At 47.1% G+C, this 27,787-nt stretch overlaps 1 protein-coding gene across 1 annotated transcript in view; it reads right to left on the minus strand.

Moving 5' to 3' along the window:
• Positions 1-772: 772 nt before the first annotated feature.
• LOC137328132 (excitatory amino acid transporter 2-like) overlaps positions 773-27,787 on the minus strand; it is a 37,670-nt gene continuing 10,655 nt past the window's right edge. The window contains exons 2-10 of the mRNA XM_067994312.1: positions 25,122-25,274; positions 23,054-23,304; positions 20,895-21,060; positions 17,892-18,018; positions 15,345-15,578; positions 12,852-13,046; positions 10,040-10,174; positions 6,888-7,110; positions 773-847 (exon numbers count right to left, since the gene is read on the minus strand). Of these exons, the coding sequence (XP_067850413.1) occupies positions 773-847; positions 6,888-7,110; positions 10,040-10,174; positions 12,852-13,046; positions 15,345-15,578; positions 17,892-18,018; positions 20,895-21,060; positions 23,054-23,304; positions 25,122-25,274 (1,559 nt within the window). The remainder of the gene's footprint in view (positions 848-6,887; positions 7,111-10,039; positions 10,175-12,851; positions 13,047-15,344; positions 15,579-17,891; positions 18,019-20,894; positions 21,061-23,053; positions 23,305-25,121; positions 25,275-27,787) is intronic.

Consider the following 27,787-nt stretch of genomic DNA (forward strand, 5'->3'; position numbering starts at 1 on the left):
ACACTACCCACCACACCGTGTGGCAGTTCCCACTCGGAGGCTGCTTTTGATTCAATGGACGAGGGAGGGGGGTGAGGGGAAATACACGACATCATCGCTGGACTAGTTCACTTGTGGATTTTACTGATGGCAGTAATGTGCATAAAACCAGATCACTTCCCTGAGAATGGCCAGTCCCAACTAGTTAGGCCAAAAACATGTGCTTAATAGTAATACTAACAGTAGGACTCAGCAAAATCCAACATGGCAGATAGAAGAGGTCAAAGTCCTGGATGTACATTAAAGGTGATACAATTAGCCTGGCTCGCAAAGAGTATGGAACTGAACGATCCACACAATTCTCAAATCATCTCATAGGGTGGGGGGAGGGGGGGCGGTGGTGGTGTTGGGGGGAAAAAGACTGCTTCACAGACCACAAATGGATTGGCTTCAATCTTGTGCTTTGACTGGCGAATTCGGTTCTACCAACTGGGCTCCTCGCTCACTTCCCGCTTTCCCACATGACCGTTTGGAAACCTGAAAAGTACTACACAGTAACTGGTAAAACCCGAGCTGTCCCCTTCACCAGCTCCAGTATTTACTATTCAGACCTTACGCTAACCACATTTAGATAAAAGAACAAAAGGATTTTGATGTGTTATTAATTATTTTTCTTTTCCGGTCGGACGAACGATTTCAGCAGAAGCGAGCTCCGGGGGCGGGGGCGGGGAGGGAGGGAGGGGGGGTGGGGGGGACTCATGGGTGATGGGACTGGGTGCCTCTCTCTCTCTCCTCAGCTCGCAAGGTTCCATGCTTCCTCCTCACCAATTGTGTAGTCGGCAGCTGTGCCATTGTTGGCCATAGTCACCTGGAAGTAATTATGAGGGAAATCTAACTCAAAGGAGCAAGGCACTTGGGAAAGAAAGAAATATAAGAAAGTGAGAGAGTGAGAACAAACTCGAATTGTGTGCAGAAGGCCCCATTCCGATTGAGGATACTATATATTCAGCCATCATTGGAGTCTTGAGCTAAAGTGGTAATATTGCAGAGAGGACATAAAGACCCTCAATGTTGGGTCTATGGGGGTCATTTTGACCTTGGTTGATAGTGTTAAACAGGCGATAATCAGATCAGCTGCCCATTATACACCTCTCCCGATTTTCAGTTAGGAATGAAAATTGGGAGAGGTCTATAACGGGCCGCTGAATCCCTATAGCCCGTTTTACACTCGGCCAAAGTCAAAATTAGCCCTCACAGATTAAGATAATTTCTCTTTTAAAGTAGCTCTTCTGGAAAAACTCAAATCCACTCACGCTGTGCTACCTTTGCGTTGATGTTTCTTATCCCCGTGTCCTTTTACCCTCGGGGCCTGGATTCAGGCCTCTGCTGTCAGGCACGCGTGCAGCCTGTCGCTCTAATGGATACTCGCCTGGGCCCAAAATGAGGCAGTGAGGTGCACTGCCCATGACAGGCAGGACAGCCCTGTTTTTGATTTTACCCGCTTCCTGGGAAGACGCAGCCTCCAGCTGGCGCAGGTCAGATGAAGAACTGAGGGGATCAGTGGATCGACGGTCAGTCTCGTTCTCTCTCAATCTGTAAACAAGTGCTCAGACCGCTGCACCTCAAACTGTCAAATATTTTCTGTGTGTTAAACGTTCAAGTACATCAATTTGAATAATTTGTCTTCATGAGTTAACACAAACCTGTTTCCAGCCCGATTCTAACTGGGACAACCAGAGCCTGGCCGAGGCTAAGTCGATGAACTGGCTTCAGCTCAGGCTATGGAGTAGAGTGTTCCCTCGGGCAGGCAACTGCTGTAAATTGGCAAGACTGAATGCGCCAGGTCTACTCTAAACCCGACCGCACTGTGGTCGGGGCCCCTGTCTATTTTTGCTGGAACCCAGGTGGCTATTTTTAAACTGAGTCTCCCCCAGTGAACAACACTGACGTTAAAAGCAAGAGGAAGATTTGTGCCTCTGGCAGTGTTGACAGTGCTGAGGTAGGGAGACCACCACAAGCCCAATGGCTGGTCGAGCACCTCCCAAATGCGTTGTATATTGTTCATCTTATGTATAAGACATGGTTAGCTTCTTCAGTCAAGTCAATTTTGTTTTAATTGTGCATTAATGGAGGACTGGAAGGATTTAAGCTGTCTCCTTGTAAGTCAATGATATGTTGCTGAGGAGGTGAAGGGCTGAAATTAGGGCGGGTGGGGTCTTCTGTCAGTTAAAATTCTCAGTCCTGGTGTAGTTAAATGTTCGTGTTCCAGAGGACTTGCTGCTTGAATGAAGTAGAACATTGTATTTATATAGCACCTTTCATGACCTCAGGACGTTCCAAAACGTTTCACAGCCAACAAAGTCCTTTTGAAATGTAGGAAACACGGCAGCCTATTTGGGCACAGCAAGGTCCCACAAACAGCAATGACCAGATAATCTTTCTGGTGATGTTGGTTGAGTGATAAGTATTGGCCAGAACACTGAGGAGAACTCTTCTTCAAAATAGTGCCATGAGATCTTTTACATTCACCTGAGAGTACAGGCAAGGCCTCGGGTTAATGTCTAATTTGAAAGACGGCACCTCCGACAGTGCAGCACTCCCTCAGTACTGCACTGGAATGTCAGTCTAGATTTTGTGCTCAAGTCTCTGGAGTGGGACTTGAACTCGCAACCTTCTGATTCAGAGGTGAGAGTGCCACCCACTGAGCCCAGTCTAACACTTTGACAGGAAGAGAAATCTCTAACTCAAGGTACATTCAGTGGTGTAGTGAAAATACAGCACAAGGTGGCCCAAACCCCATCATGGGATTCAACATCTGAACTGGTTTTACTGGGTTCTGCATATTGATATCAATCTTATGTTTTGGGGAGGAGGGGAGTTAATTCATAGCATTCACCCCTCAGTAACTACAGAATCGATTGCCTGCAAGGCAAATTGAGCTGAAATGGATTTGAGTTTTTTTGAAACAAAAAGTGTTTTTAATTTTTCTTGGCTGAATATGGTACCTAAAGTCCCAGCCTGGTCCTCCTCCATGATGCTCCGAAGCCTACAGTCTAGCGAAGGAAAGCTAGCAAAGACCCTGGGTCATGGCGAGTGCATGCTCAGCCCTCCCGCTCCCAATCATGCTCACGGCCCGAAAACCCCCAGGAGACAGAAAGACTGAACACGTCACGGCAGAATATAAGCATCAATGCATCAGAAACAGTCAGCGGATGAAATGAATAGACAGGACATAGAGTAGTTATACAACTGTCTACATTACAGACACATTAACTCAACAAATGCTTGTGATATACATGATTTATACAACAACAGTCCCTATACCCCAAAACACGAGGCTGGCCAACAGGGCTTCATATGGGCAGGGCATTCAATCACTGACTCTCACCTCTGGGCGTCTCACTTACACTAGATGTGGCGGCACTCATTTTGCAGGAGATTGGAGCCCCTATATTCAGATATCGGTACTGAATCGTTCAGGGCCACAGAGTTCATATCGCTCAGTTTCATTAATTTTGGTAAAAGCTGGTAGACTTTCCCTTGAATCTGCTAATCACTCTTATGCATCTGAGTTTTATAAATCACAAAATGTATATAACAGGTCCCAGTTTATTCACACTCTCTGCTGATTCCCAGTGAACATTACAAAGGTTACAAATAGGTAGGTAACACTTGTTCTGGTCATTTAAAGTATGTGGAAGAACTCCCGGCTCCCTTCTGTCCCTGTCGTAGTCATGTACATCACTATTATTGAACTTCTTCCTCTACTATCACAATATGTAAAGAATCTTACAACACCAGGTTATAGTCCAACAATTTTATTTGAAAATCACAAGCTTTCGGAGATTATCTCCTTCGTCAGGTGAATGTGGGAATCCTTGAACGTTTCGCATTTATAGTCAGAGAACAATACCTGGTGATTACAGATAATCTTTCCAACTGCCCGTTGTCAAGGCAATCAAAGTGTTCAGACAGAGAGGTGTTACCTACAGGACCACTGAATATACAAACGGCCAGAACACAAGACAGAGAGAGAGAGGGAGAAACATCCGAAAGGAAGAGAAAGACAGAGAATGACCCGTTGTATTAAAAACAGATAACTTTTATTCGCTGGTGGGGTTACGTGTAGCGTGACATGAACCCAAGATCCCGGTTGAGGCCGTCCTCATGGGTGCGGAATTTGGCTATCAATTTCTGCTCGACGATTTTGCGTTGTCGTGTGTCTCGAAGGCCGCCTTGGAGAACGCTTACCCGAAGATCGGTGGCTGAATGTCCTTGACTGCTGAAGTGTTCCCCGACTAGGAGGGAACCCTCCTGTCTGGCGATTGTTGCGCGGTGTCCGTTCATCCGTTGTCGCAGTGTCTGCATGGTCTCGCCAATGTACCATGCTCCGGGGCATCCTTTCCTGCAACGTATGAGGTAGACAACGTTGGCCGAGTCACAGGAGTATGAACCATGTACCTGGTGGGTGGTGTCCTCTCGTGTGATGGTGGTATCCGTGTCGATGATCTGGCATGTCTTGCAGAGGTTGCCGTGGCAGTGTTGTGTGGTGTCGTGGACGCTGTTCTCCTGAAAGCTGGGTAATTTGCTGCGAACGATGGTCTGTTTGAGGTTGGGTGGCTGTTTGAAGGCGAGTAGTGGAGGTGTGGGGATGGCCTTAGCGAGGTGTTCGTCGTCATCGATGACATGTTGAAGGCTGCGGAGAACATGGCGTAGTTTCTCCGCTCCAGGGAAGTACTGGACGACGAAGGGTACTCTGTTGGTTGCGTCCCATGTTAGTCTTCTGAGGAGGTCTATGCGATTTTTCGCTGTGGCCCGTCGGAACTGTCGATCAACGAGTCGAGCGTCATATCCCGTTCTTACGAGGGTGTCTTTCAGCGTCTGTAGGTGTCCATCGCGTTCCTCCTCGTCTGAGCAGATCCTGTGTATTCGCAGGGCCTGTCCATAGGGGATGGCCTCTTTGACATGGTTAGGGTGGAAGCTGGAAAAGTGGAGCATCGTGAGGTTGTCCGTGGGCTTGCGGTAGAGTGAGGTGCTGAGGTATAAATGCGAAACGTTCAAGGATTCCCTCATTCACCTGACGAAGGAGATAATCTCCGAAAGCTTGTGATTTTCAAATAAAATTGTTGGACTATAACCTGGTGTTGTAAGATTCTTTACATTCGTCAACCCCAGTCCATCACCGGCATCTCCACATCATCACAATATGTGCCTCAGTAGGACAAACATCGATGTCTCACAGAAGCCTACCATAAGGGCCCAGTGGGGAAGTGAGATGCAAATCCTTCACTTTCAGAAAACGAGGGGGGAGGTTTCCTCAGGTTGCTATGTTAGCAGGATGATTTATGCCAATTTGCTGCACTCGACCCCACTTAAGCTCACTTCGCTGCACTCGACCCCACTTAAGCTCACTTCGCTGCACTCGACCCCACTTATGCCACTTTGCTGCACTCGACCCCACTTGAGCCCACTTCACTGCACTCGAACCTATTTTTCATGAAATTGTAAAAATGTTTGATTTCACTAGATGTAGTGTCCTGTAGAAATCTTCCCCCATATTCACACTGTTTCTAACACCTGGTGTCGTGTGAGAGTTTCCCCAGTATTCACACTGTTTCTAACACCTGGTGTAGTGTGAAAGTTTCCCCGGTATTCACACTGTTTCTAACACCTGGTGTAGTGTGAAAGTTTCCCCGGTATTCACACTGTTTCTAACACCTGGTGTCGTGTGAGAGTTTCCCCAGTATTCACACTGTTTCTAACACCTGGTGTCGTGTGAAAGTTTCCCCCATATTCACACTGTTTCTAACACCTGGTGTCTCAAGCTTGCATTATATCACTAACGGTGCAGGCCCAATATTTGTGCTGCATGATCTTGAGTTACTGCACTGAGAACATACACCAAGTTTTTGATTACAAAGTGGACTCAGACAGTGTACATCTCTTGGTTCCTCACACTGTTACCCAATGAGTGTTCAATGGTGTCAGGCCCAACCCCTGCTCTCTTGACTTGAGAGATACCCTTTTGCTAGTCAGGAGGTGCTACCTGGTTCATCCTGAAAGCGGCTTTAAAATATTTCCTTTCCCTTCTTTTCCGTCCCTAAAAAGAAGCAAAATATGTCAATCAGCATCACACTTAAAGGGGCAGCCACAAATGAACCTCGTTGCGGCTGAAGTCTCTATCCAAATAACCGCCAAGGTCCCAGGATGCTGGCGGGGGTGGGGGTGGGGGTGGGGGGCGGTATTTGCTGCAGGCGGTCAGTGAAATCTGTTCCGGGGATAGATTAGGTTTTGAACCAATTTGCTTGGACGTTCAAGGACTGTACTCTCCCAAGGTCTTTCAGTGTGTCTCAGTTATTGTAGCTCAGTACACTAATGCTCTCAAGCTCAGGAGGAGAACTAGAGGTGAAAAGCAGTGAATGACTCCTGCCATTGTGTTAAGTTGACCTAGAGGCCAGTGTGACCCATATTTACAAGCTCCTGTAATCAAATCCATTGCAATACGGCTTCTCCTTTCGTTCCCATGGACTAATGGGCAAAGGCCCTAGCATTAAGAGTATAAAACAGCTGGATGACTTAACTGGTGTAATTTTCCATCAATTGGTACAAAAATACTTTATAATAAAAGCATTCCACCTATAAATGTACACGGGCCTTTCTCAGAAGGTTGTTGGGGATGTGGTGGTAATATCAGGCAGGCGGGGTCTGGAAAACTCTGAGTGACAAACACCATTGTATTGGAAATTGCTGCTCCCTTTGCCTCTTTTTTGGATTTACTGAATGTTCTAGCCACAGTGACAGTTGGGGTATACATCGACTGCTACAACAAACAGCTGGAAATGGAGACAGCTGGATGCAAACAGGCATGGTTAAATGCAGGACTCGATATCGGTATATGTGATCTGTACCTTGGTGTCTTCCGCTTGCACGGTGTTGTTGCCTGAGTAATTGCCCTGGTTTGAGTTGTTCTCCTGGTAGGTCTTCATGCCATCGTGCATCAAGGGTTCCTTGGACAACTTTTCGTTTTCGAGCCGGGCGTCGATGTCTGCCAGTTCCTCCTTCGACAGGTGGAAGACGATGCCAGCTCCGAACGAGTCGCCGACAACATTCACTGAGGTCCTCATTCGGTCCCTGCAACCAGACGGGCAAAAAAAACAAGGACAGCTACTCTCGGGTCACCAAGGCCACCAGGTCCGAGTTAACACAGTCACCTCACGATGCACATACACACAGGGTGTCGATCATGAGACTGCTGGCACCTGATATGGTGAAGTGCGTCAGGCTGCGACACCCCCACGTTATCAAGTGTGGGGGCACATTCCGCAGCCAGTGCATATTATGCGTCCCGAGGCACAGTAGGCAATTAAAAAGAAAGAAAGACTTGCATTTATATAGTGCCTTTCACCACCGCAGGACATCCCAAAGTGCTTTACAACCAATGAAGTACTTTTGAAGTGTAATCACTGTTGTAATGTAGGAAACATGGCAGCCTATTTCTGCTCAGCAAGGTCCAACAAGCAGCAATGTGATAATTACCAGATAATCTGTTTTTAGGTGTTCGTTGAGGGCTAACTATTGGCCAGGACGAAGAAGAGCAAAGGAACTCCTCTGCTCTTCTTCGAAATAGTGCCATGGAATTTTTTACGTCCACCTAAAAGGGCAGAAGGGGCCTTGGTTTAACATATCATCCGAAAGATGGGACCTCCGATAGTGCAGGACTCCCTCAGTACTGCACTGGAGTGTAAGCCTAGATGATGTGCACAAGTCACTGGAGTGGGACATGAACCCACAACCTTCTGTCCGTAGAGCAGAGAGTGCTACCCACTGAGCCATGACTGACACGACTAAGAGCCTGCGCACGGAGTGTGTGCTCGGCTCATTGTAGCCCGAACATTTATTTAAGTGAGGGTAATATCACGCGCCGCTATCTGACCTCCTCAATCCTGGAAGATGGAAGAATGATGGATCGCAATCTTCTAGTCAGAGTTATTGGGCAGTGGACGAATAAATGAACAGTAACGAGTACAAATTTTACTCGGCTCCTCAGAACGGCAATAACAACAAAGATGCTTCTTCTGCGCTAATAGTCACAATAAAACTGATCCTTGAAGGACGGCCCCCCCTGAGTTTTACCCGGGAGTTTGCTACCATGGAGCCTCTGGCCTGACCCATCACCGTCGGCTTCACACTGCCTACTGAGCGGCAGAATGCCAGCCTCAGATATATCATTTAAAGTCCTCCCGAAGATACACCAGGACAAATCTCATTAAAAATGTATCTCTCGCGACTACATTAGGTGGTCAATCATTCATAGGATTCAAAAGGGTGTTTGCTTCCACAAATACAGCAGGGCACAAGGCTGTTTCTCAGCCTGTCTGTCTGTACCCAACCGAGGGGTCAAACTGATCACATTGAACAGAACCGGAGATGATAGGAGTCAGCAAATGCTTCATAGGAATTATGGGGGTGAAATTCCGCAGGAAATCATGCTGTTTTTCCAGGGTTTCTGCGGCTCTTTGGCAGAAAGTTACGGTGCCCCTGCGGAAATAAAATCCTATTATTTTTAAATTGACTTTTTGCAAAGCAGTCCATAACGTATAGTCTGTGCAGATTGAGGGTGCAGCTGACAGGTACCTAACATTTAAAGTAATGGCCAGGTATTAAGATGTATAGACTTCCTCACAATTAAAAATATGACTGAATCCCACAGGGGGATTCCCAGGTGGGAGTTGAACTCAAGATAGGTCCGACTTGGCAGGAAGGGGACTGAGCTGGGAACTGGAGAATGCCCACGTACCTGGTCGGAAGGCCGAGCCGGGAAGCATGGAGCCATGTGCAGGCCGAGGCCCCTGGGAGCAAACTGGAGGTGGATCTTCCAAAGCTGCGTTGGCCGACCTCAAAACGATTGAGGGAGAGGTCATGACCCCCCCCCCCCCCGCCCCGGCCCCACCAGTGTGACCCCCATAATTGGCTCCGCCACTGGGAGAAACATTTTGCTTCAGGTCCTCTGGCAGCAGGACTTCCTGCAGGTGATCGCTGAGTGCCATTTAAAATGCAGCTTCGAAGGCAGCCAGCAGCCCTTTAAGAACTTCTGGCCCCAAGTAATTCCACCCCCACACTTCAGCCACTCCCAGTGCATTATGCACTTGGAACGCCGTCATAATATGCTGATAAACTGCCCGAGGGTTATGGGGGTGAGGTCAGCTCATTCGTGTGCAGGAATGCAGAGGGCCTGAGGTGCACTGAGACCCCAGCAGTGCTATGTGGAGACCACATTGTTGGCCCGTAGTCACTAGCAGACACTAGGGTTGTTATCTGTTACAGTGGGCTATGCCATCGCATACCACACACGAACTTAACACTCCAAGCTAATGGGGCCATAAATCCACAGCAGCTGCATCCAGTCTGTAAGTGACGGGCTGCACCCCTCTGGGAGCTCTGGCACTGACCCCTCCTGGGTCAGGAGGAGGACCCTTTCATTAGCGTGCCACTAAGGGCACCATTGCAGAGCCCGCCTTCCTCAGAAGACTACCCCTCCACTTCCCTGAAAAGATCTAAAGAATGTCCTCATTGACCCCATTTGCGGGGCCAAGAAATCCTAACTTGCCAGCAGAGCCCTCAGGGGAGTAACCACGCCCCAGGCCTGGAGCCCCTAATGTGGGGCCGACATTCACCATTCAGTGGCCCGGTTTCACCAGGATGTCCAGTGCTCACCGTGCCTCTGAGAAGTCAGCGATGGATTAACTCCCAATATAGGGGAGTCTCCATTCCCAGCCCTGCCTCACAAGGAGACTTGGAAACATCCAAAGCAAGGTGGAGGACTTGGTACATCTGGGTCCCCAGCTAAATTGTGGCCTTTCCACCATGCTCCCATTGGAGTTATGGCAGGACTGCATTGGTCCAGGGATCTTCAGCCCTTAAAAGCCTTAAAAAAACAACTTAGCCCAGATTAAAAGGCACAACTGCAGCCCTTCAAGAAAAGTCCCTCAAGTTTTGGGGCTAAAATTAAGAGAGAAAAAAATTACCCAAAGGATTTGATTCAAATTTTTATTTTACTTACAGCAGCCAGTCAACAGCAACAAGGAGACTGATGTCTTGTGTGGGGAGGCCAACAGCTGTGAGAATCAGTAGCATGGTGACCAGCCCTGCGCTCGGTATACTCGCAGCTCCAATGCTGGCCAGGGTTGCTGTCAAACTGCAAAGCAAACATTAAGGAGAGTCTCTTTATTGGAGAGTTAGGAACGTGGGGCACTGTGGGACCGGAGAACCTCTGTCTCCACTTTTATTCGTTTACGTGATCTTCCCTGATAGCTCCTCAGTTTCAGCCCTCCTGCCCCCATGTTGGCCATTTCGTCATCTTGAAAGATCAGGCCTAATCAGAGGTTTGATTTTTGCCAAGGCCTTTTCAGTGATGACCTTGTTGCCTATGCTCCAGGGTACGATGACCATATCTGCATCCTGAAATCTTAAGGCACTGGAGCGCACCTGGTGCACATTGGTCTAGTTGTTCACAGCCAGATATCGCTTAACCACTTCAAGTAATACTATCTCTCCTACCCAGCCAAACCATTTTATTACTGCAGGATCACCCTGGAGGGTAAGGACAATTCCAAACGTCACCACGAACTGCCTCTTCCAACCCCTCTCCTTACCCTTCCAACTTCATCTCTAATGCCAAGTGTGAAGAGTTCCTGCATTTCTTCATCACCAAAAGTGAGACTATCTGCTCGCTTGCCTCAGTCTCAGAGTTGTTATGACCTGGAATGCATTGTCTGAAAGGGTGGTGGGAGCAGATTCACTGGTAACTTTCAAAAGGGAATTGGATAAATACTTGAAAAGGAAAAATTTGCAGGGCTATGGGGAAAGAGCAGGGGAGTGGGACTAATTGGATAGCTCTTTTAAAGAGTCGGCACAGGCACGATAGGCCGAATGGCCTATTTCTGTGATATATCTTTCTATGTTTCTTCCTCCTTAAGAACGTAAGAAATAGGAGCAGGAGTAGGCCATAGGGCCCCTCGAGCCTGCTCCACCATTCAATCAGATCATGGCTGATCTTCAACCTCAACTCCACTTTCCCGCCTGATCCCCATATCCCTTGATTCCCCGAGAGTCCAAAAATCTATTGATCTCAGTCTTGAATACATTCAATGACTCAGCATCCACAGCCCTCTGGGGTAGAGAATTCCAAAAATTCCTTTTCACCATCTCATTTACCCCTGAACCTCCAGAGCCTCTTCCTACTCCAGGCCTGCAACACTCTTCTCTCCCTTCACCTTAATAGCTCTCATTAGACTCATGCCTTCCATGAGTCCCATTTCCTGCTCCCTGAATCCCCTCCTGACCAGTCAACTCCTGCTCCTTGGCCCAATATCCGCTCACATCACTAACAGTTCTTTCTCCATACTTCCCCTCACTTTTAAAAATCATCACACACTTCCTTAAAAACCTATGTTGACCCATTCTGTCCTCTCTAATATCCCTTTTCTCTCCGAGCTCTTTGAACGCATTCTCACCACCCAGCTCCACACCCACCTCTCTCATTGCTCTCGCTTTAAATCCTTCAGTTTGGTTTCTAAGCTGTCCACAGCACTGAGACTGATCTAGTTAAAGTTGCTGGAATCCAGAACAAGAGGGCACAATCTTACAATTTAGAGCTAGGCCAGTTACAGGTGAAACCAGGAAGCATTTTTCACACAAAGGATTGTGGAAATCTGGAACACTCTCCCCCAAGAGGCTGTGGATGCTGGGTCAATTGAAATTTTCAAGACTGACAACAATAGATTTTTGTTGGGTGAGGATATCAAGGGCTATGGAGCAAAGGTGGGTAAATGGGGTTGAGGTAGAGATCAGCCATGATCTCATTGAATGCTGGAACAGGCTCAAGGGGCTGAATGGCCTACTCCTGTTCCTATGTTTCTGGCAATCTTTGTGCTGCGACCAAGGTGTTTTCTCCCTTCTTCTCTTCTTCGACCTCTCTGCGGTCTTCAATATGGTTGATCATCCCACAGTGTATTGATTTCGAAATGCTCATCCTCACTTGCAAATCTCTCCATGGCCTCAACCCACCTCTACAGCCTCCCGCTGTCCTACACCCTGGCTTCCAACCAAATTTCTTCCAGCTCTGGCTTACTGTGTGTCTCCCCCTCCTTCCACTCGACCATCAGCGACAACCTTCAAGTATCACGGCTCTGCACTCTAGGATTCTCTTCCTTAAACCCTTCCATCTTGACACATCTCTCACATCTTGGCAAAAGAATGAGAGGGGAGATGAGGAGATTTTTTTTAATGCAGCGAGTTGTTATGATCTGGAATGCACTGCCTGAAAGGGTGGTGAATTCAATAGTAACTTTCAAAAGGGAATTGGATAAATACTTGAAAAGGAAAAACGTGCAGGGCTGTGGGGAAAGAGCAGGGGAATGGGACTAATTGGACAGGTCTTTCAAAGAGCCGGCACAGGCATGATGGGCCAAAAGGCCTCCTTCCGTGCTGCATGATTCTGTGATTCTAAAACCTATCTGTGTGAAAGCAGCATGGGATGATTCACTGCATTAAAGGTGCTGTATAATAGTAAGCTGTTGCTGCTGTTGTCTACACAATGATGTTAGAGCATTCATTGCATTTGGGACAATCCCTTTCAAAAAATAGGTTGAATTCTTTTTCCTTCAGAAGCCACTTTCCACAGGACCACGCTGAAGCAGATGGAGTGGTTCTGAATTACTGCAATCTCTCCACTTCAGTGTGAAACCAGGTCACAGCTGATTCTGGTTAACTCACTCACAATCTTTACCAGTTGAGGCAGAGTCGAAACTGATTGGTTGAGAAGTGTTGTTGCTGTGTTACAAGGGACAAGATGTTGATGGTTTAGAACGCACCTCACAGTCACTATCTGTCCGGCATCCAAATGAATATTGTTCATCTGGGCGATAAATATGGCAGCCACAGCCTCGTAGAGAGCCGTTCCGTCCATGTTAATGGTCGCTCCAACTGGAAGAACAAATCGGGTCACTCGCTTGTCAATTCCCAGGTTATCCTCCAGGCAGCGGAATGTAACTGGCAGTGTCCCAGCACTGCAAAGAAACAAACCATATCATCAGCTTCCTTCCCGTCAGCTTCCTCATCATCAGCCCTTCTTTGGGTAATTTTTTTTAAACCTCTTGATCTTCCCTCTTTAGGTCTCTACACCTTTCGTCATAACTCCATCAGGCCAATGAGAAGCAACCACCTGGTCCCAGACACCTGATCCCAGACACCTGCTCCCAGACACCTGCTCCCAGACACCTGATCCCAGCCACCTGCTCCCAGCCACCTGCTCCCAGACACCTGATCCCAGACACCTGCTCCCAGACACCTGCTCCCAATCACCTGCTCCCAGACACCTGCTCCCAATCACCTGCTCCCAGACACCTGCTCCCAGACACCTGCTCCCAATCACCTGCTCCCAGACACCTGCTCCCAGCCACCTGCTCCCAGCAATCTGCTCCCAATCACCTGCTCCCAATCACCTGCTCCCAGCCACCTGCTCCCAGCAATCTGCTCCCAGCCACCTGCTCCCAATCACCTGCTCCCAGCCACCTGCTCCCAGCAATCTGCTCCCAGACACCTGCTCCCAACCACCTGCTCCCAGCAATCTGCTCCCAGCCACCTGCTCCCAATCACCTGTCCCAGCAATCTGCTCCCAGCCACCTGCTCCCAATCACCTGCTCCCAGCAATCTGCTCCCAGCCACCTGCTCCCAGCCACCTGCTCCCAATCACCTGCTCCCAGAAATCTGCTCCCAGCCACCTGCTCCCAATCACCTGCTCCCAGCAATCTGCTCCCAGCCACCTGCTCCTAATCATCTGCTCCCAGACACCTGCTCCCAATCACCTGCTCCTAACCACCTGGTCCCAATCACCTGCTCCCAGCCTCTTGCTCCCAACCACCTGCTCCCAATCACCTGCTTCCAGCCACCTGCTCCCAACCACCTGGACCCAACCATCTGCTCCCAATCACCTGCTCCAAGCCACCTGCTCCCAGCCACCTGCTCCCAATCACTTGCTCCCAACCACCTGCTCCCAATCACCTGCTCCCAGTCACTTGCTCCCAACCACATGGACCCAATCACCTGCTCCCAACCATCTGGTCCCAATCACCTGCTCCCAGCCACCTGCTCCCAGCCACCTGGTCCCAACCACCTGGTCCCAATCACCTGCTCCCAGCCACCTGGTCCCAATCACCTGGTCCCAGCCACCAGCTCCTAACCACCAGGTCCCAATCACCTGCTCCAAGCCACTTGCTCCCAACCACCTGCTCCCAGCCACCTGCTCCCAGCCACCTGCTCCCAATCACCTGCTCCCAGCCACTTGCTCCCAATCACCTGCTCCCAATCACCTGCTCCCAATCACCTGCTCCCAGCCACCTGCTCCCAATCACCTGCTCCCAATCACCTGCTCCCAGCCACCTGCTCCCAATCACCTGCTCCCAATCACCTGCTCCCAGCCACTTGCTCCCAACCACCTGGTCCCAATCACCTGCTCCCAACCACCTGGTCCCAATCACCTGCTCCCAACCACCTGCTCCCAATCACCTGCTCCCAGCCACCTGCTCCCAGCCACCTGCTCCCTGCCACCTGCTCCCAATCACCTGCTCCCAGCCACCTGCTCCCAATCACCTGCTCCCAATCACCTGCTCCCAATCACCTGCTCCCAGCCACCTGCTCCCAATCACCTGCTCCCAATCACCTGCTCCCAGCCACTTGCTCCCAACCACCTGGTCCCAATCACCTGCTCCCAACCACCTGGTCCCAATCACCTGCTCCCAACCACCTGCTCCCAATCACCTGCTCCCAGCCACCTGCTCCCAGCCACCTGCTCCCTGCCACCTGCTCCCAATCACCTGCTCCCAGCCACCTGCTCCCAATCACCTGCTCCCAATCACCTGCTCCCAACCACCTGCTCCCAACCACCTGGTCCCAATCACCTGCTCCCAACCACCTGCTCCCAGCCACCTGCTCCCAACCACCTGCTCCCAGCCACCTGCTCCCAATCACCTGCTCCCAATCACCTGCTCCCAATCACCTGGTCCCAATCACCTGCTCCCAGCCACCTGCTCCCAATCACCTGCTCCCAGCCACCTGCTCCTGGGTTGCTCACAGCAGTGCCCAGGAGATTAATCTTTAATTCTTAGAGACTCCAGGACAATCCTAGAGGGTTGGAAACCCTATTGCAATGTCTCTTGAGACCCTTCCTCCTCCTCATTGAGGACACAGGATCCATTCATTAATGGGTGTGGGAGCACACACTTAAAGTGGCTCAAGGAACTTGTGACTCCTGCTGACTTTTCCTCTTACTCCCGAAAAAAACACAAAAACAAAAGTTGGGATAATACCTGGATGCAGTCCCTAAAGCAGTGATCCAGGCCTGGAAGATGCCTGCAAAGAATGAGAAAGGATTTTTCCTGGTTATCGCAAAATACATCAGCGGCAAGAAGATCCCTCCATGGATGAGGAGCCCAGTGATTACTGTCACCATGTACATGCCCAGTTGCCTAGCAACGACTTCCAAATCTTTAATGGCCACAATCTTTCCACAAATCAGACAGGCGATACCCAGGGGTGAGTACCTTAATAACACAAAAGAAACATCAAAGGTTAGAACTCAGAGAGAAACATCATGGATTAACACTCAGGGTGTAAGGTGTGGCTCAGTGGTAGCACTCTGACCTCTGAGTCAGAGGGTTGTGGATTTAAACCCCACTCCAGACACTTGAGCACATATTCCAGGCTGACATTTCAGTGCAGTACTGAGGGAGTGCTGCACTGTCGGAGGTGCTGTCTTTCGATGACATGTTAAACTGAGGCCCCGTCTGCCCTCAGGTGGACGTAAAAGATCCTATGGCACTATTTCGAAGAAAAGCAGGGGACTTCTCCCCCGTGTCCTCATCAATATTTATCCCTCAACCAATATTACTAAAACAGGTGATCTGGTCACTATCCAATTGTTGTTTGTGGGACCTTGATGTGCGCATGACTGCTGTGTTTGCCAATTTTACAACAGTGACAACACTTGGAAACAGGCGTGAATGGATTTGAGTCCAGCATCTATTTTGAGGCTGTTAAGCTAAAGCCAGCCAGATGCTATTGTACCAATTATTTGACAAAAGCTTGTGATACTTGGGAGTTAAGTAAACCAGTCTGCATGATAGGAAGATGTCCCACTGGATGTCTCTGGCACGAAGCTCAGTGCCCAGGCAGTAACCTATATTCAGCAAACCTACCCCCAATTGTTCAGTTCATCTGAGCTCATTGAGATAGTGATGAATCCCTAAAGTCTCCGTGGTGATTAAGTGAAACCTCAGATACAAGTTATGTTACAGATGCTGGTCCAGGTTTAGTATTATGTAGAGAGCTAGCAAAATGTCAAGTGTTTTAATTTTGTAGCCAAGGAGATACAAGTCAAAAGTTTTATAATCAATTAAATCTGCTGTGCTGACTCTCCACTAATATCTACCATTTATTTTAACTAAGCCTGATTTGTACTTTATAGCATGAGTCAGGCGGCTAATAGTGTTTATTCTTCTGGTATCCAAAGGTCTTGCTGAGCACGAGGGAACTATAACAACGACAACTTGCATGTATATAGTGCCTTTAATGTAGTAAAACATCCCAAGGCGCTTCACAGGAATGTTATTGAACAAAATTTGACACCGAGCCACATAAGGAGATATTAGGGCAGGTGACCAAAAGCTTGGTCAAAGAGGTAGGTTTTAAGGAGCGTCTTAAAGGAGGAGAGTGGTGGAGAGGCGGAGAATTTGGAGAATTTAGGGAGGGAATTCCAGAGCTTAGGGCCTTGGCAGCTGAAGGCACGGCCGTCAATGGTGGAGTGATTAAAATTAGGGATGCGCAAGAGGCAAGAATTGGAGGAGTGCAGTGATCTGGTCAAAGCCGTAAAAACATAACGCAGCCTGTAATCTAATCAAGTGGCTTGTAACGATCACTGAGGTTAGTCTTTAAATAATCATATAGTATGGGTTAGGTTTTGTGAAGCACGCTGTGGAGTTTTGTAGGGGTCAGAGAGGACTTGGGCTGTATCCCATGGGCTATGGATCACTTACACATAACATAGATGAGTTAGAAGAGTTATGAACATAGGAACCCTTGAGCCGACTCCGCCATTAATTAGATCATGGCTGATTTGTACCTTAACTCAATTTATCCGTCTTTGCTCCATATCCCTTGATACCCTTACCTAATAAAAATCTATCAATGAGGGTCTGGAAAATTTCAATTGACCCAGCATCCACAGCCTTTTGAGGGAGAGAGTTCCAGATTTCTACCACCCTTAATATGAAAAAGTGCTTCTTAATTTCACTCCTGTATGGCCTAGCTCTAATTTTATGATAATGGCTAGGATTATGATTAAGGTTACAAACTTCAAGTATCGAACTAACTGGATGCTGCAGATTTAGGGCCGGAGCTAACTCCTTGCTGGATTATTATTCTCAGAAATCTCTAATCCCCTAGTTATTGCATGTTCACCAGCCAGAAAAAGAAAGAAGATATCCCTTTCAAACTCACCGTACTGATATCAGACAGATACATCTTAACACTAATACGGTCTATTAGGTCGATCAAAAATATCAACCAATGGCCAGGGAATCTCTAACATTTATTCACAAGGACGATGCCCCCTTTGTACTAGCTCAGTAAACCCTTCTAATTGAGAGGAAGGTTTCATGAGATGAAGAAGGTCTGTTGAAGTGTCCCTCACTAAATGTGATTGAACTTGTATTGGCCATAAATGGATTAAGATGGATCAAGATAGGGGTCTAGAGCAGGCAGATGTTGATGGCCCTTTGCTGTTGTGGGGAGGGGAGTCGTGGTGACTATACATTGAACGGCTGTTTAAAGGATGAGAGTGATGCTGCGGCTCTTACCACATGATCATCGTCACCAGCTTCATGACAATCTCATTAAGGATGTTGAAGAACTCCACCATCAGCTTCGCCTTCTCCCCCATTTTCCCCATAGCGACACCAAAGGCGATGAAGAACCCAATCATTCCTGCAACGGGGGAAACCACAAGTACCCTGAGACTTTGCGACCGAGTCATCTCCAAACAGTCACCACTGGCCACCAATAAATGACCCAAACATACGGTTCCCACATGTACCCAATCCCAGGGTAGATTTTCAACTTACCGCCCCAACGCAAAACTGGTCTTTGCGGATTGGCTGCCCATTATATAAACCTCCCCTTATATAAACCTCCCCATATATAAACCTCCCCATATATAAACCTCCCCATTATATAAACCTCCCTTTATATAAACCTCCCCATATATAAACCTCCCATTACATAAACCTCCCCTTAAATTAACCTCCCGTTATATAAACCTCCCCTTATATAAACCTCCCCTTATATAAACCTCCCGTTATATAAACCTCCCGTTATATTAACCTCCCCTTAAATTAACCTCCCCTTAAATTAACCTCCCCTTAAATTAACCTCCCCATTATATAAACCTCCCCATTATATAAACTTCCCCATTATATAAACCTCCCCATTATATAAACCTCCCCTTACATAAACCTCCCCGTTATATAAACCTCCCCATTATATAAACCTCCCTTTATATAAACCTCCCCATATATAAACCTCCCATTACATAAACCTCCCCTTAAATTAACCTCCTGTTATATAAACCTCCCCTTATATAAACCTCCCGTTATATTAACCTCCCCTTAAATTAACCTCCCCTTAAATTAACCTCCCCATTATATAAACCTCCCCATTATATAAACTTCCCCATTGTATAAACCTCCTCTTATATAAACTTCCCCATTATATAAACCTCCCCATTATATAAACTTCCCCATTATATAAACCTCCCCTTACATAAACCTCCCCGTTATATAAACCTCCCCATTATATAAACCTCCCCATTATATAAACCTCCCCATTATATAAACCTCCTCTTATATAAACTTCCCCATTATATAAACCTCCCCATTATATAAACCTCCCCATTATATAAACTTCCCCATTATATAAACCTCCCCTTACATAAACCTCCCCGTTATATAAACCTCCCCATTATATAAACCTCCCCTTACATAAACCTCCCCGTTATATAAACCTCCCCATTATATAAACCTCCCCTTACATAAACCTCCCCGTTATATAAACCTCCCCATTATATAAACCTCCCTTTATATAAACCTCCCCGTTATATAAACCTCCCCGTATTTAAGCCTCCCGTTATATAAACTTCCCCATTATATAAACCTCCCCATTATATAAACCTCCCCGTTATATAAACCTCCCCGTTATATAAACCTCCCCTTATTTAAGCCTCCCGTTATATAAACCAGCGCCCCCATTCCTTCACTTCCAGTAGAGAGAGGATCCTTCGCCCAGCAGTTACAGTCCCAATATCTTCACACATTCTTCACCTGCAGCACATGGAGCATTGGCAGGCTATTAAAGGGAAAATACACCTACAATTGGATTCAGCACCCCTGGCCTAGTGAGGGGAGAAAAACAGATAGGGTTCCCGTTTCTGCTGGTAAGTGCAGGTGTGTGGGCTCTGGTCAGAGGACCATCAGACACAGCTGTGGCGCCCTCCACTTTTGAATAGTATGCCAATAATCACACAGTAGGAATGGGAGAATGGACAACGCAAAAGTCAATACGTGCAGGAGAGGCAGGGGCAAACTGGTAACAAAGAGAGGGGCGCATTCGTTAATACTGCCATTGAGTAACTCAATGTCTCTCAGCCCTTCCCATACATAGAGATTTATACACTTACCGATGTCCCTCATTTCTCCCCACTCAGAGAGGTACATGTATATCAGTGTGTCTCAGTCCCCCACTCAGAGAGGTACATGTATATCAGTGTCTCAGTCCCCCACTCAGAGAGGTACATGTATATCAGTGTCTCAGTCCCCCACTCAGAGAGGTACATGTATATCAGTGTCTCAGTCCCCCACTCAGAGAGGTACATGTATATCAGTGTCTCAGTCCCCCACTCAGAGAGGTACATGTATATCAGTGTCTCAGTCCCCCACTCAGAGAGGTACATGTATATCAGTGTCTCAGTCCCCCACTCAGAGAGGTACATGTATATCAGTGTCTCAGTCCCCCACTCAGAGAGGTACATGTATATCAGTGTCTCAGTCCCCCACTCAGAGAGGTACATGTATATCAGTGTCTCAGTCCCCCACTCAGAGAGGTACATGTATGTGTATCATTCCCCCTCAGGAAGGTACATGTACATTAATTAGTGTATCTCAGTGTATCATTCCCCCTCAGGAAGGTACATGTACATTAATTAGTGTATCTCAGTTCCCCTCAGGAAGGCACATGTCTGTGCATCAGTGTTTCATTCCACCTCAGGAAGGTACATGTACGTTCATTAGTGTATCTCAGTTCCCCTCGGGAAGGCACATGTATGTGCAGCAGTGTATCAGTCCCCCTCAGGAAGGTACATGTATGTGTATCAGTCCCCATCAGACGGGTATATACATGTAACAGCGTCTCTCATTGTCCCTTAGGGTTTGCATGTATATGCATCAGTGTCTCTCATTCCTCCTTGGGATGTACGTGTACGTCCATCGGGTGAGTGGGGGGGGGAGGGGATGGTACATGTTCATGTATTGATATCGCTTGCCATCCCTCATATACATGTGCATCAGTGTGACTGAAAACTACCAGGGATGTAAGTATACTGGTGTCTCCCAGTCCCCCTTTGTGAATGTATGTGCACCAGTGTTTGCAGGACAGAGTCTGGCCGGTACTGAAAGGGATAGGTGGAGGAGAAAGTGGAGAGGCCTAGACTATACAGGAGGCTGCTGGATAAGACAAATGTATTTATCCCCATCTGAAAGTTCCTTGTGCTCCATCAGATATAGAAGGATGAACGCTGAGGTGACCCATACCCAACACGTTCATCCCATCCTTGAACTGCAAGCTTTTCGTTATAGTGAAACTGGGTTCTTCCGACTCTCCCAGTGTTTCATTCACCACTTCCAGGATGAGCCCAGTGAGGTTGGAAATGCTCTGCTCCTCAGGGGGATTCTCCACTTTCTTGGTAACTGTTTGTATCTATTGGAGGAGAGAAGGACAGTTAGAGGAGAACTTAGTTACTGTATTCCAGATCTTAAACTTCCCGGCACTAGTAGATTCTGAGACTCAGAGATATTCAGACCAGTGTTCAGGGGCCAGGGTCTGTTCAGTCATGCTGCTATTTCCCCTGATTTTTGTAGGCTGCGTCAATGAACGATGTGATCCCCGGCTGGATTTACTAAGTGAGAGGACATTGTTACTGTTCCACCGTAGGGTTGCCGACTCTGGTTGGACGTATTCCTGGAGGTTTCATCACATGACCTCCTGCCTCCAGCTGCCCCGCCCCCATACTCCCGCCATTGGTCGCCCAACATGTCCATCCTCATAGTGCACCACCTTCCTACGTCAATCGGAGAGTGGATAGACTCCTCATTGCCCGATTGATTGATTCTTCACTGTCAGTCAACAACCCTTATTCCCACGTCTGATGTCTTTATAATTAATAAACAAAAGTGTTCAAAGAAAATTAAAAAAAAACACAATTATTTATTGCCCCTGTGATTTTTCTCCTGGGTTGTTCACAGTAGTGTCCTGGAGATTAGTCTTTAATTCCTGGATACTCCAGAGCAAATTGGAGGGTTGCCAACCCTACTCCACCTGATATTATATGGACACCTGGCCAGCATCCACCCTTCCTGCGGGCGGCCATTTTGAGTGTCAAGGATCTATTGCATCCATGGTCTGATGTGACACGTCCTCCAACAGATCACTGGATCAGGAGTAGGCCATTCACCCCCACGAGCCTGTCCCGCCAGTCAGTCAGATCATGGCTGACCTGTACCTCAACTCCATTCACCCACCTTAACTCCAAATCCCTTGATCCCCTTATCCAATAAAAATCTATCGATCTCAGTCCTGAAAGCTCCAACTGTCCCAGCGACCGCAGCCTCTTAGGGGAGAGAGTTCCAGATTCCATTTTGTGTGAAAAGGTGCTTCCTGATTTCACTCCTGAATGGCCCAGCTCTCATTTTAAGATTATGGCCCCTTGTTCTGCATTTCCCCACCAGAGGAAATAGTTTCTCTGTATCAACCCTATCAAATCCTTTTAAACACCTCGATTATCTCACCCCTCAACCTTCCAAACTCAAGGGAATACAAGCCAAGTTTATACAACCTGTCCTCTTAATTTATCCCTTTAAGCCCCAGTATGATTCTGCTGATGGAGTTTGTGTTGATTAACTTATTTATGCTAAAGTAGTATTAACCAGCGTTAAATAGCCAACTGCTTAAAACCCAACAGATCTGGAGTACAAACTGCTTTAGTTTAAAGGGAACTTTACAGAGTAAGTGTAGGGGGGCAGATATTTACTCTGAGTTGAACTCCAGGTCATTATTTTTTTGGATAATTCATTTCCCAGAGTGCTCGTGCAGTTCCGCCTTCTCTTAATTTAGGGGAGCTGCTTCATGTGGAGATGGGGGAGGGGGAGATACTCTAATGCGCCAAGAGGATCCTCACCAATTACATCCCCCCAGCATTCAAACAAAATCAATTGGCTTGCTATTCCCCACCTCCAGATGTCCCAGCTTCTCCTCCCTTCCTTCTGACTGCTCCTCCCTTCACCAGATGTCCCCTGCCATCTCCTCCCCACTCCCCACCTCCAGTCAGCTTCTCTCCCCTCTCTCCACCAGTCCATCACCCTGCCCCTCCCCACACCAATCACCTGACTGCCCCCCTCCCCATCAGTCCATCACCTGACTGCTCCCCTCCCCCACCCTCAGGACATCACCTGACTGCTCCCCTCCCCCACCCTCAGGACATCACTTGACTGCTCCCTTTCCCCCTCAGGGCATCATCTGATTTCTCTTCTCCTCATCAGCCCTCACCTCCCCTTTCTGTACAGAGTCTGGCTTCTTACAGCGTTGAAAGTACAGTCTTGACATGAGCCCCGTCTCTCAGTGCCCCACAGGGAGGTACATGTTCGCGTATTCGTGAAACAGTGTCCCGATTCGAATGGATCACCCATTTCATTACCTGCTGAAAACAAGCTTGTACCAAATTTTCGGGGAAAAGATTTCGGATAAGGTCCAGAAAGGCATCCAGGCTCGACACCTCATCGTTCTTCTTCCCTTCCCCCAGCTGCTTCTTCAGTGCGGGGTCCCCAGGATGAATGGCAAGCACCAGGATCACTCCGAGCACAGCGGCGATGATAGTGGTAGACATATAGTATATCATGGCTCTGGTTCCCAGGCGCCCACTGGCCTTAGCATCAAGACCAGACAGACCTTAGATGAAAGTCAACAAACATATTTTTGAAACAGTAGATTAAAGCTGAAGGGACATTAATTTATATAGCGTCTAATTCCCAAATGCCAACTTCCAATATTTGGGATCGTCAACTAAACTGTATTTACAAAGGATAAAATAAAGCGCCGAGAACAGGGCATGTAATCGGGCGGGTTGTAAATCGAGCATTCTCGCCAGGCGGGTTAGGTTAAAATCAGGCCTTCTATATTTAAAGAAAGATATTTAAGGTGTCACCTGTGGCTCAGTGGGTAGCACCCTCGTCTCTGAGTCAGAAGGTCATGGGATTAAGCCCCACTCCAGAGATTTGCGCACATAATTCAGGCTGACACTCCAGTGCAGTACTGAGGGAGTGCTGCATTGTTGGAGGTGCCGTCTTTTGGATAAGATGTTAAACCGAGGCCCCCTCTGCCCTCTCAGGTGCATGTAAAAGATCCCACGGCACTATTTCGAAGAAGAGCAGGGGAGTTCTCCCCGGTGTTCTGGCCAATATTTATTGCTCAACCAACATCACAAAAAACAAATTATCTGGTCATTGCTGTTTGTGGGACCTCGCTGTGTGCAAATTGACTGCCATGTTTCCAACATTACAACAGTGACTACACTTCAAAGGTACTTCATTGGCTGCAAAGCACTTTGGGACGTCCTGAGGTCATGAAAGGTGCTATATAAATACAAGCCCTTTCCTTTCGTAAGGGACAGCATGGCGGCATGTGGATTTAAGCCTTATCTGTGCGATTATGGGGAGGTGTGTTTTGTATGGCTGTGTGCAAACCAAAACCTATTGCCATGGAGGACATCTGTAAAGTGGATTGACTATTGAGTTAGAGAATTTACCAAGTATTGAACTTTGTCTTCTATGTATTAGATGGTGTAACAGGGTGCAGTCAGGGGCAGCTGTAACTGATAGAACTTGGTGGAAAACTGCCAGGGTCTAGCAGGCAACCACACTGGCTGAATGAATGGTGCATCAGTGGCTGAGTAGGTGTTGGTTAACTCCATGGAACATGGTTAGTAACTGGAACTCTGGCACAAATTGGGACTGTGCAGTAGTCAGTTAGCGCACTGCCCTCGACATCTGGAAGCTGGCTTCAATCCGACCTAGACCTGATGGGTTGACCATCTCCTATCTCTGCTCAATTGAGTTTGGCCAGTCTCGATTCAGGGCCTATGGCCATGTGTGACTGCTGCACAAAACTGACTAGAACACAGCACACACCAACAATCTCACACAATGATGGCTGGGGTGGAAAACTGACATCACATTAGGGCAGGAGGGGACGCTTTGAGATGGGTTTAGGGCTGGTTAAATAGAATCTACAGCACAGAAACAGGCCATTCGGCCCAACTCGTCTGTGCCGGTGTTTATACTCCACAAAGCACCTCTATTAAATCTCTCCTTAACCTTCTCTGCTCTAAGGAGAACAATCACATCTTCTCCAGTCTCTCCACTTAACTGAAGTCCCTCATCCCTGGTATCATCCTAGTAAACCTCCTCTGCACCCTCTCCAAAGCCTTGACATCCTTCCTAAAGTGTGGTGCCCAGAATTGAACACAATACTCCAGCTGAGGCCTAACCAGTGTTTTATAAAGGTTTAGCATAACTTCCTTGCTTTTGTGTTCTATGCCTCTGTTTATAAAGCCAAGGATCCCATATGATTTTTTAACAGCCTTATCAACTTGTCCTGCCACCTTCAAAGATTTGTGTTTGTGAAAGTGATCCTTGTTAGCTTTTACCCAAATGTGTGTCAGATGCTGACGAGGGAGGTGTGCTTGAAAAGTGACCGCCGCCTCTCACCTGTGATTAAACTAGAGATGATCAAAGGGAGAATCAGCATCTTCAACATCCGCATGAGGATGTCACCTGGAAACGCTATGATCATGACAACATCGGGATGGATGGGACCTGCATATCGCAGCAAACCTCCAGCAAATGCACCAAATACCACGCCTGGAGATAGAAAAAATGGAGATTACACACCAACAATCGCAACTCACATTTACATAGAGCTCATTTACTTAAGAAACCTCCAAGGCACTTCACAAATGAAAACAACCTAGAAGAAGTGTCACCGAACTGTGGAGGGGCAGATTAGGAAGGGTGACCAAAGCTTGATTATAAAGCTGGGTTTCGAGGTGGAGGGCTTTAGGGAGGGAACTCCAGAGAGTAGGACCCAGGCTGCTGAAGGCTTGGCCCCCACCCCCACCCTGGATGTGTCTGAAGACCGGCAGGTGCAGGGAGGGATATTAGGCTGAAGGAGGTCGCAGTAACGGAGCCAGGATAAGGCAACGGAGGGATTTCAAGCCAAGGATTTGAAATGTAATCCAGTGTACCGTCTCCATCGTAATTATATAAAGAATGCACTGTATCCAGTGTATGATCTCCATCGTAATTATATAAAGAATGCACTGTATCCAGTGTATGATCTCCATCGTAATTATATGAAGAATGCACTGTATCCAGTGTATGATCTCCATCGTAATTATATAAAGAATGCACTGTATCCAGTGTATGATCTCCATCGTAATTATATATAGAATGCACTGTATCCAGTGTATGATCGCCATCGTAATTATATAAAGAATGCACTGTATCCAGTGTATGATCTCCATCGTAATTATATAAAGAATGCACTGTATCCAGTGTACCATCTCCATCGTAATTATATAAAGAATGCACTGTATCCAGTGTACCGTCTCCATCGTAATTATCCAAAGAATGCACTGTATCCAGTGTACCGTCTCCATCGTAATTATATAAAGAATGCACTGTATCCAGTGTACCGTCTCCATCGTAATTATCTAAAGAATGCACTGTATCCAGTGTACCGTCTCCATCGTAATTATATAAAGAATGCACTGTATCCAGTGTACCGTCTCCATCGTAATTATCTAAAGAATGCACTGTATCCAGTGTACCGTCTCCATCGTAATTATATAAAGAATGCACTGTATCCAGTGTACCGTCTCCATCGTAATTATCTAAAGAATGCACTGTATCCAGTGTACCGTCTCCATCGTAATTATATAAAGAATGCACTGTATCCAGTGTACCGTCTCCATCGTAATTATCTAAAGAATGCACTGTCTCCAGTGTACCATCTCCATCGTAATTATCTAAAGAATACACTGTATCCAGTGTACCGTCTCCATCGTAATTAGAAAAGGAATGCACTGTATCCAGTGTACCGTCTCCATCGTAATTATATAAAGAATGCACTGTATCCAGTGTACCGTCTCCATCGTAATTATATAAAGAATGCACTGTATCCAGTGTACCGTCTCCATCGTAATTATCTAAAGAATGCACTGTATCCAGTGTACCGTCTCCATCGTAATTATATAAAGAATGCACTGTATCCAGTGAATTACATAGAAATTACAACACGGAAACAGGCCCTTCAGCCCAACCAATCCATATTGATGTTTATCCTCCATACGAGCAGTAGTCCCAATCCCATGTGCCTCCTCAGTATCCCTTCGTCCCCTTTTCCTTCAACCATCTATCTAACCTATTCTTAAATGCTGACATGGTCTCTGCTTTAATCACTAACTCCTGTAGTGCATTCCACATCCTCATAACCCTCTGTGTAAAACGATTTCTCCTACTCTCCAGCCTAAATCTCTTATCTTTAATCACTGGAAACAGTCTGTTTCTATCCACTCTGTCCCATCCCTTCATAATTTTAAACACCTCTATCAAATTGTCCCTTAGTCTCCTCTGTTCTAATGAAAATAGCCCCAATTTTTCAAGGTAACAAAATACAGCGGATGCTGGAAATCTGAAACAGAAACAGAAAATGTTGGAAACACTCAGCAAGTTGAGCAGCGTCTGTACAGAAAGGAAAATGTTGATGTCTCAGGCAGAACCCTTCATCAGAACTGAAAGATAATACAGAGGAACAGCTTATAAGAATCATAGAATCATAGAAGTTACAACATGGAAACAGGCCCTTCGGCCCAACATGTCCATGTCGCCCAGTTTATACCACTAAGCTAGTCCCAATTGCCTGCACTTGGCCCATATCCCTCTATACCCATCTTACCCATGTAACTGTCCAAATGCTTTTTAAAAGACAAAATTGTACCCGCCTCTACTACTGCCTCTGGCAGCTCGTTCCAGACACTCACCACCCTTTGAGTGAAAAAATTGCCCCTCTGGACCCTTTTGTATCTCTCCCCTCTCACCTTAAATCTATGCCCCCTCGTTATAGACTCCCCTACCTTTGGGAAAAGATTTTGACTATCTACCTTATCTATGCCCCTCATTATTTTATAGACTTCTTTAAGATCACCCCTTAACCTCCTACTCTCCAGGGAAAAAAGTCCCAGTCTGTCTAGCCTCTCCCTATAAGTCAAACCATCAAGTCCCGGTAGCATCCTAGTAAATCTTTTCTGCACTCTTTCTAGTTTAATAATATCCTTTCTATAATAGGGTGACCAGAACTGTACACAGTACTCCAA

Source organism: Heptranchias perlo, chromosome 12, assembly GCF_035084215.1.
Source record: "Heptranchias perlo isolate sHepPer1 chromosome 12, sHepPer1.hap1, whole genome shotgun sequence".
Taxonomy (NCBI): domain Eukaryota; kingdom Metazoa; phylum Chordata; class Chondrichthyes; order Hexanchiformes; family Hexanchidae; genus Heptranchias; species Heptranchias perlo.